General features: G+C 39.4%; 1 protein-coding gene across 1 annotated transcript; it reads left to right on the top strand.

Annotated features, from left to right (window-relative positions):
- The first annotated feature begins 21 nt into the window (after positions 1-21).
- Positions 22-9,897, top strand: abhd14b (abhydrolase domain containing 14B). Its single transcript, XM_068316408.1, has 4 exons — positions 22-156; positions 6,020-6,234; positions 7,761-8,002; positions 9,061-9,897. Exons 2-4 carry the CDS (start codon positions 6,021-6,023, stop codon positions 9,238-9,240), a joined length of 636 nt encoding a protein of 211 aa, XP_068172509.1. The 5' UTR covers positions 22-156; position 6,020; the 3' UTR covers positions 9,241-9,897.
- Positions 9,898-10,313: the final 416 nt, after the last annotated feature.

The following is a 10,313-nucleotide window of genomic DNA, read 5'->3' as shown; positions in this document are numbered from 1 at the left end:
ATTCTCTTTACCAACGCTAGACGTCAGTAGAATAATCTCCAGTTTCTCTTTCTTGTCCTGTTTTCCGGACAATCAAGTGAAACTGCAGCTCGGCTACGAGTCGACCTCTCGTCCAGTCTGAACTTTCTCCGACGGGTCGTCGCTGGAAGCTGTCAGGTAAGAAGAGACGAATCGCTTCTCATTTGTCTGCCTGCAGCGAGCTGCGGGTTCCCGAAGGAAGGGTCCAGCGTGGATCGGACTTTGACTGGAGTGTTTAGTCAACCAGCTGTGCGCAAATGTACGGGGATACTGTGGTGACAAGGCGATGGCATAAAACCTCCGTGTTGACACGCACGGTGGACTAAAGAACAAATGAACTGAGAAACTTCACAACAAGACTGGACTGAAAGTGACAGGACATTGTGTCCATAGACAGTTACAGACTTTTAAACAATTATTAGCCCCGCCCCCTAAACAAATGTAGCGCTTTTCTTAAATTTTTTACATATTATATTAGATATTATTATTATAATAGATAATATTATTATAATTAGATAATATTATTATAATAGATAATATTATTATAATTAGATAATATTATTACTGTGCAATGCAGAAAGGAAGCAGTTAAAACACAGTGCCACCCTGGCAGATAAAACAAACCCACCAATAGTCAGTCAGTGGAAACATGGAATACTGGCTGATGCCCTGGTTGTGACTGAGGTCACAGGTTAAACGCTTCCTCTCAAGGGAGCGGTGACTCAGATTGGAGATGGTTCTCAGTCAGGAGTGTTAATGCTCAATGGTCCAGTTAAAAAGTGATGTTTTACTGATTTCATGTTAATGTTTTAAGTTCGGCATGTGGGTTTTTGGGGTTTGTGTAGCTGTAACATGATCAGTTTTATTATGAAGGCATGACTGAGACCCCTGCAGAGTTTGCTTTTACAGGCCAGTTTTCAGGTGCTGTAAGTTTTCCTGGTTGTGAATGTTAAGCATCATCTGTCATGAAGCACATTACTAGGGCTCAGGCATTACATGAAGTTAATATCTTTATTGATAATGTGTCCTTAAAACCTAATTTGTCACAACATTCTGCTGTACTTCCTCTAGTTGGGAAGTAAAACTGTGCCTCCGCACAGAGCGGCACAATAAGCTGGAACCGCCTCGCTGCCTTGATTTCACTCAGTCATCTTCAGATTACCACCGCTATATCTGCTGCAGCGGGTCACGGGGAGCTGGAGCCTATCTCAGCGGCATAGGGCGTGAGGCGGGGGACACTCCGGGCATGACGCCAGTGCACCGCACTGGACATTTCACAAAGACATACACACACAAAGACATACAACCATGCACACACACACACTCATTCCTACGGGCAATTTGGAACGGCCAGTTTTGGAGGTGGGAGGAAGCCGGAAAAACCCGGAGACACGGGGAGAGCATGCGAACTCCGCACAGAGCGGGACTCAAACCCGGGTCCGTCGTGTCTAACCACTGCGCCACCGTGCCGTACTCAATTTCTCTTTATATACTTAAACCGAGGGAAATTATCATCCCGCTAGCTCTCACCGGATTCTCACCGGAGTTTATTTTCTATACATGTTGGTTTCTTAGTTTGTCAGCAGGATTGCATAACATCTACAGAATGTTGTAGGTCAGGATAAAGTGGTTAATCCATGGATTTAGAATCATTAATATTGTGAGAGTGGGACAGATGTTTCTCAGGTAATACTGCATTGTTCATGGTGACATTACAAGACTCATATTTAAGGGGCTAGCATCTGTTTGTGTAAGGTGTTGTGTATAAAATAAAATTGGATCTACTGGATATGAATACTGCAATACTTGTAGGAAATGCCTCTTATGAATCAGTGTACATTGTTCAAGGTACATTTGAAATACTAACATTGGAATTCATTCTTTCATTATGCAGAATGAAGTATATTGTAGATTTGATTAATTTGCCATTGTTAAATTGTTGTTAATAATGCAGGTGATAAAGAATTCTTATTACTTCTGGGAAGTTTGTGTATTTCTTCGATAGTCAATAAAAACTTAAATTTCTCTGACTAAAAATGCATCACTTATCTGAAATGTACATTAACTTTTACTGAAGTACAGTACTTATATACATGCATTTTCTTAAAAATCCTTCCAGTTGTACCTGAGTTATAAATACTGCCTTTACATGTTACAGCTATGTTAAATGTCATTAAAATTTGTGTTGTACTTTCCAGGTGAAGTTACTTCAGAATCTATGGGGAACCTATAATATACAGTTAATTATTATTGTACAGGTTAATTTGCTAAGCAGGACAATAATTCAAATTCTCTGCACGTACAGTCAATTCTGCTATTACATTAATGCACCACTAATAATACTTCAGTGTAAACACTGAATGAGCCAGGAGTTATTTTTCTACATGGTGACTAAATTTACAACCTGTAAAATATTACTCTCACCAGGTAAATATTAATAGCATGTATGATATTTTAAAGAAGGAATATAAAGACAGACAAACCCTGAGTCACTTTATTAAACTACTACTTTTTTTTTACCTATTACTTTCTAACTTTTTAGTTTGTATTTGTTTTCTCTTTTCTTCAAACTTCTTCTGCTTCATCTTCATTTTATAATGTTATGTACTTAATTTTTTTATAATCCTTATAACGAAAATCAATTGACATTTTTTTTCATTGTTCAGTTAGATCATTTTGTCTACAAAGCAGAAAATTGTGAATAGACATACCTATGATCATTTCTTTTTAATTACATTTACATAAAACAGAAAGAAAATCTCCAGCAAATTTCCACATCTGAGAAACAAGGACAAGATAATATTTGTATTGGTTATCAAACAAAAGATTTCAGTTTTACTTTGTTTACTTCATATAGTGCCTGCATATTATAATTATAAATAATCATTTTTTTCAAACTCATGCATGAGAAATCATCTGATAGGTGGGGGTGTTTTATTTAAATCATTGTAGTAAATATAGTCATATGGAATATAATAACACTCATTGACCGAAGAAGGAGAGGAGGAAAGTGTGTTCGCACGAAGAGAGAGAAGAGGAGTGTATAGGACTGAGAGTAGGGACGTTGAATGTTGGAACTATGACAGGAAAAGGTAGAGAGTTGGTTGACATGATGCAGAGGGAGAAGTTAGACATACTGTGTGTCCAGGAGACCAGGTGGAAAGGTAGCAAGGCTAGACGTTTAAGAGCAGGGTTCAAGTTGTTCTATCATGGTGTAGATAGGAAAAGAAATGGAGTAGGAGTTATCTTGAAGGAGGAGTTTGTTAGGAATGTCCTGGAGGTAAAAAGAGTGTTGGATAGAGTGATGAGTCGGAAGCTAGAAATAGAAGGTGTGATGTTCACTGTTGTTAGTGGGTATGCTCCACAGGTAGGATATGAGCTGGAGGAGAAGGAGAAATTGTGGTTGGACTTTGATGAAGTGATGCAGAGCATACCTAGAAGTGAGAGAGTTGTAATTGGAGCAGACTTCAATGGACATGTTGGTGCAGGAAACAGAGGTGATGAGGAAGTGATGGGCAGGTTTGGTATCCAGGAGAGGAACGCAGAAGGACAGATGGTGGTTGACTTTGCAAAAAGGATGGAAATGGCTATAGTGAATACTTTCTTCTAGAAGAGGCAGGAACATAGGGTGACCTATAAGAGTGGTGGTAGGAGCAAACAGGTAGACTACATCTTGTGTAGACGGTGTAACCAGAAGGAGATCAGTGACTGTAAAGTAGTGGTAGGTGAGAGTGTAGCCAAACAGCATAGGATGGTGGTGTGCAGGATGACTCTGGTGGTAAGGAAGATCAAGAGGGCAAAGGCAGAGCAGAAGACGAAATAGTGGAAGCTGAAAAGGGAAGACTGTTGTATGACTTTTAGGAAGGAGTTAAGACAGGCTCTGGGCGGTCAGGAGGTGCTTCCAGATGACTGGAGAACTACAGCTAATGTGATCAGGGAGACAGGTAGGAGAGTACTTGGTGTGTCATCTGGAAGGAAAGTAGATAAGGAGACTAGGTGGTGGAATGAGGAGGTACAGGAGTGTATACAGAGAAAGAGGTTAGCTAAGGGGAAGTGGGACACTGAGATGACTGAGGAGAGTAGACAGGAGTACAGGGAGATGCAGCGTAAGGTGAAGGTAGAGGTAGCAAAGGCCAAACAAGAAGCTTATGATGACTTGTATGCTAGGTTGGACAGTAAGGAGGGAGAGACTGATCTATACCGGTTGGCAAGACAGAGAGATAGAGATTGGAAGGACGTGCAGCAGGTTAGGGTGATTAAGGATAGGAATGGAAGTGTGTTGACAGGTGCCAGTAGTGTGATGGGAAGATGGAAAGAGTACTTTGAAGAGTTGATGAACGAGGAAAATGAGAGAGAAGAAAGAATCGACTAGGTGGCTGTTGTTGGCTGTTGTAGCAAAGATTAGTCAGGATGAAGTGAGGAGGGCATTGAAGAGGATGAAGAGTGGAAACACAGTTGGGCCTGATGATATACCTGTAGAGGTTTGGAAGTGTCTAGGAGAGGTGGCAGTAGAGTTTCTGACTGGGTTGTTCAACAGGATCTTAGATAGTGAGGAGATGCCTGAGGAATGGAGGAGAAGTGTGCTGGTGCCCATTTTTAAGAACAAGGGAGATGTGCAGAGTCGTGGCAACTACAGAGGAATAAAGCTGATGAGCCATACAATGAAGTTATGGGAAAGATTAGTGGAAGCTAGACTAAGGGCAGAAGTGAACATTTGTGAGCATCAGTATGGTTTCGTGCCAAAAAAGAGTTCTACAGATGCAGTATTCGCTTTGAGGATGTTGATAGAGAAGTACAGAGAAGTCCAAACGGAGCTGCATTGTGTTTTTGTAGATCTGGAGAAAGCTTATGACAGGGTGTCCAGAGAGGGACTGTCGTATTGTATGAGGAAGTCTGGAGTGACAGAGAAGTACGTTAGAACGGTGCAGGACATGTATGAGGACTCTAAGACAGTGGTGAGGTGTGCTGTAGGTGTGACAGAGGAGTTCAAGGTGGTGGTGGGACTGCTTCAGGGATCAGCTCCGAGCCCCTTCTTGTTCGCTATGGTGATGGACAGGCTGACAGACGAGGCCAGACAGGAATCTCCATGGACTATGATGTTTGCAGATGACATTGTGATCTGCAGCGGGAGCAGGGAAGAGGTGGAGGAGAAGCTAGAAAGGTGGAGGTTTGTCCTGGAAAGGAGAGGAATGAAGGTTAGCCGCAGTAAGACAGAGTACATGTGTGTGAATGAGAGGGACCCAAGTGGAAGAGTGACGTTACAGGGAGAAGAGATCAAGAAGGTGGAGGATTTTAAGTACTTAGGGTCAACAGTCCAGAGCAATGGAGAGTGTGGAAAAGAGGTGAAGAAGCGTGTACAGGCAGGATGGTACAGGTGGAGAAAAGTGTCAGGTGTGATGTGTGATAGAAGAGTTTCAGCTAAAATGAAAGGAAAGGTGTGCAAAACTGTGGTGAGACCAGCAATGTAGTTTGATCTAGAGACAGTGTCACTGAGGAAAAGACAGGAGACAGAGTTGGAGGTAGCAGAGATGAAGATGCTGAGGTTCTCTCTGGGAGTGACCAGGAAGGATAGGATCAGGAATGAATACATCAGAGGGACAGCACATGTTAGAGGTTTTGGAGATAAAGTCAGAGAGGCCAGACTGAGATGGTTTGGACATGTCCAGAGGAGAGATAGTGAATATATTGGTAGAAGGATGCTGAGTTTTGAACTGCCAGGCAGGAGGCCAAAAGGAAGACCAAACAGGAGGTTTATGGATGTAGTGAAAAAGGACATGAAGGTAGTTGGTGTGAGAGAAGAGGATGCAAAGGATAGGGTTAGATGGAGGCAATTGATTTGCTGTGGCGACCCCTGAAGGGAAAAGCCGAAAGGAAAAGAAGAAGACTAGCCACAATTCAGATTCCAGCGCCAGTTCATGCACAAACTGTGGTCTTGTATTTTAAAGTGCAGTTTGTAAAAACAACATGAAGTAAAAAAAATTCTGCCTTTTTTTTTGTTCAGGATGTCAACTGTTAAGATGACAGAGGGGAGTGTGCAGTTGGCTAGCTGCAAAGAACCACTTTTCTACAGACAAAGTGAGCCCGCTGTAGGGGAAGCTAAGATGTCCGTTTTACTGCTTCATGGGATTCGCTTCTCTTCAGAAAACTGGCTCAACATTGGTACTCTGGATATTCTGGCCCAAAATGGATGCCGTGCTGTGGCCATCGACCTGCCAGGTGGGTCTGATGGGAGCAAGCTTGATGTTTTTTACCACAGTACACACGTCTATACCAACCAGGAGAAGCAGCGAAACTGCCCTGAAGGCCCATTGTGATTACTTGCATTGTATAGACCTAATTTCATAATCTTATGACAAGATTAATCACCTTGAGTAGTACACGTGATGCATTTTCCAAAATAATATGGATAATAATAAATTGCATACTGTGGATACAGGAAATACAAAAATTGTAATATTGTCATTGTACGACTATACACCTGTTTGTTTGTTAATGGGTCTGAGGTATAAAACTAGCAGTCATGGTTTTATTTTGTACATATACTGGTACAGTTTTTTTTCAGTCGCTAACAAGCGCTTACCCATACTTCAAATACTTTTTCTAAACTTTTAACACAGACTCATACCTATGAAACGCAATTAAACAAATGGATAATTTTCTTCTCAAAAACACATTTTGTTCAATAAATACTCTTCATTTCAAAATAGAACAGTTTTCTCTGCACACACTAACTTTACCAAAACACTGGCAATTTGACTCAGAATGAAATTACTATGTCAAAGAATAATGCTTGTTTTCATTTCATAAGGTACATGCAGTCAATCAAAGTATACCAGGTTTCAAAATACTGGGTATTGTTGACATTATAAAAATTGCATACACTTTTATGTTTCAGTTTTACTGGTATTTGCATGAAAAATGTACATAAAATTTCTTGGTTGGAATTGTATGTCCACATGCAATGTTCACATTCAAAAGCATTCCAAGAAAAAGCAAATCCATTTTTTTCCTTTACAGTTTTTTACAGGAGGTACAGTAAAAATACTGTTTACAATATGATAGAACAGAAGAAGCTTACAGTGAACAAAATACCCTGTTAAGAAAATGAAAGCGTTGTTGAAATATGTTCACTGACTGCATATTGTGTGAAAGCAACAGGAAATGTATGAATCGTATGGCCACAAAAGACCGATGCCGTGCTAATCGTGTTTAGAATTTAGAAATGTGACTACTGTTTGGACAAACGCTTGTAAGTGACTGAAAAAAAACTGTAAATCACATTCCAAAAGTAAACATTTCTTTATGCAAAATTATATTTTTTTCATCATGGCAACAAAAAAAAATTCTGCAGGCACAAATATCACTGAGTTTCGAGTCCCCTCAGAGATCACTACTTACCAGACTATTGAATTACCTGTAGAATATGTAATGTTGAAATATGTAACAGTATACTTATAAATCTGTAATGAATTACAGATTTAAAAGTGATTGAGAACTTGAGTGAAATATCACTGTGGACCATATTTATCTTGTAATAGTCCATGTCTTTGCCAGTTGGTCCCATTAAATGCAGTTTTAATTGTCTCTGTTTGCTACATGTGGCTAAAGTAACATTTATTACTAAGCTGCTTGGACACTAAAAAAGTTCAGCTGTTAGAGTGAGTATTTTAAAATCATTTATGGAGATTTACCTATGATGGAAGGATATTAGACTTATATTAATGTATGCATCATGTCAACAGGACTTGGTCGGTCTCAGTCAGCTGAGGCCCCGGCACCGGTTGGAGAACTGGCTCCTCCAGATTTCCTGAAAGATGTGTGTGAGCAGCTGAACCTGATTCCAGTGGTGGTGATCAGCCCGTCCCTCAGTGGGATGTACTCCCTCCCTTTCCTTCACCAGCACCAGGCCATTATAAGAGCCTATATACCTGTGGCTCCTATCTGCACAGACAAATTCACAAAGGAGCAGTACCAGAATGTGAAGGTACAGCCTTCTGCACCTCCACTTTCTATTCCCTTGTAGTCCCCCTAAAGCTTTTCTAGTCCCTCTCTAAAGCTTTTTACATAACGTGTGGGCTTTGTATTTCCTCTGTCAAAGATAACTTCAGCATCCGTGAAAGTCAACCTAGTTTTCCTAGTATCTTGTCTTCCTTTCAGAAAAGACACATGACTTTCTTACTTTCTCAGAAACAGCTGATTTTATTAAACTCCCAAATGTTATAAAGCTAAATGTTCTTTATTGCAAAACCAAGTGAAAGTTGTACTTTAAGAAGATACTTGTTAACAGTATTGATATTCTTAATGGGGAAAGTGTTGCAGATGAGACTTTGAGAACAAGTAGATACATAAAGAGCTTAAATCCACTGGATTTATTACAGCTACAATTACTTTTCATCAAGTTTATGAAAAAGTTTATGAAGTTAAAGGTGTCATGAAATGGATCAAATTATCTCTCATCAATCTTTAAGAAAAGTATAAGAGAGGCAATGACTGTTCAAGTAGGGATAATGATAAAATTTCAGACGGTGCCGCGTCATCGACATTGAAAGTGTTGCACTCATTTGCTCTCATGTTACTCCATCACTTTTTTGTCAGTTCGGACTGTTCTTTGTCGATTTTGTGCCTGGCAAGGCCCCCTTTTTTATGTAAATTATAAACTCAATCACTACAGCTCTCCAGTAGTTCAGGGCTTTTGCAGTTGAATATATTTATTCAAGTGTTCTGTCACTTTTAGGATTAGAATTCATTTTCAGTGGATGATAAAAACCAATATTAAGGTCTACTTGGGTTGCTCTGTTCTCATTCTTTTTGCTTTACTTTTATTCTGATTGACATCTACATTTATTAATAAGTCACACCTAATATAAATAAAAACCTTGCCTTTTATCTTTTATAAGAACTGTTTGATTTTTTTTTAAAACTGGGGTAAAATTTAGGACATATCCAAAATCACTTTAGCTACGCGTTTGAATTAAAAAGATCTTATAAAAAGAAAGAAAGGATGGACTAAAGACTCTGTGTTGTGTCTTTTCTCTCCTTCAGGTCCCGTCGCTAATTGTTTATGGTGACAAGGATACCCAGCTTGGAGAAGTGTCACTCGCTTCTCTGAGCAATCTGGCCAATCACAGTGTTGTGGTGATGAAAGGAGCGGGTCACCCCTGTTACCTGGAGGACCCGAACACTTGGCACAAAGCTCTAACAGATTTCCTTAATACTCTGTGAAGCTCTTTACTGTGTATCAGTGGATTCAGTCACACATAAGTGACTCAGAGGAGCCACACAAATAAACACATTTTATTCAGCACAAAAAATATAAGCCACAAAACTCTTCCTGTATGGCCTGACTTTGACTTTTTAAATACTGCCAATTAATGAATGACATAGAGAATTAGGGCCACACTGAGAAAACAAGCAGTTTGGAAATTAAGTTGAAATAATGTGAAAAGGTATTACGCAAAAATATGTATAGAATAGAATATTTTGAGAATTGAATCATTATATAATATGATTTCACTGGGATATAATGAAGTGCTAATTATGAATTACTTCATTTGATTACACATATTTGAATGAACAAAATTGAATGTGCGGAATAGTAGTGCAGTGGGTAGCTCTGTCGCCTCACAGCAAGAGGGTTCTGGGTTTGAGTTTCTTCTATATAGAGCTTCATGTACTCAATGTGTCTCTCCAGGTTCTCTGGCTTCCTCCCACCTCCAAAACCTTGCAGATTAGATGGTGAGAAGATGAATGAATGAACAGCTCCGTAGAATTTAAAATCTCCTCCTGTGTCTGAGAAAAAAACACACACACACTGAAATGAAGTGAAAAATATGAACATTATTTAATAACTGATTCTCTGTAATAAACAATTTGAAAATATTTTACAAGGAGTCACAGACACAATATTTTACAAATTTTGCCCTCTTTTTTTTTTAACTTTGTCTGTACAAAAGAATGGAGCAACATGGACCGGCACCCAGAAAAGAAGGAACTAAGTCTGTCACGCACACCAACATTCAAACTCACACACGCACAAGAAATCAAAGAAACCTGAAAATAAATTGAAAACATTTTGACTTCAGATTGCAAACTTACCAACAGTGCTGAATTCCTACATTTTTTTTTTAAATTCTCAACTTCACTTAAAATTCAACTGATTTAATCTTTTTTTTCTCTTCTAAATGTCGCTGTTTTTTTTTTCACACACTTGTCAGACATGGTCACATAGCACCAGACTACAGACTACATAATTACATACACACGTCTTTCCCACAGAGACGCACCAACACAGATAC

The sequence above is a fragment of the Antennarius striatus genome, chromosome 5, assembly GCF_040054535.1.
Source record: "Antennarius striatus isolate MH-2024 chromosome 5, ASM4005453v1, whole genome shotgun sequence".
In the NCBI taxonomy this organism is placed as follows: Eukaryota; Metazoa; Chordata; class Actinopteri; order Lophiiformes; family Antennariidae; genus Antennarius; species Antennarius striatus.
The sequence above is the reverse complement of the archived record's forward strand: the minus strand, read 5'-3'. Positions and strand labels throughout refer to the sequence as shown.

Bases quoted from the DNA above. Each gene is read 5' to 3' on its own strand.
- abhd14b (XM_068316408.1), top strand. From the start codon at position 6,021: ATGTCAACTGTTAAGATGACAGAGGGGAGTGTGCAGTTGGCTAGCTGC. The intron at 6,235-7,760 runs GTGGGTCTGATG...TCATGTCAACAG, and splicing joins TGTGGCCATCGACCTGCCAG to GACTTGGTCGGTCTCAGTCA. The intron at 8,003-9,060 runs GTACAGCCTTCT...TCTCTCCTTCAG, and splicing joins AGCAGTACCAGAATGTGAAG to GTCCCGTCGCTAATTGTTTA.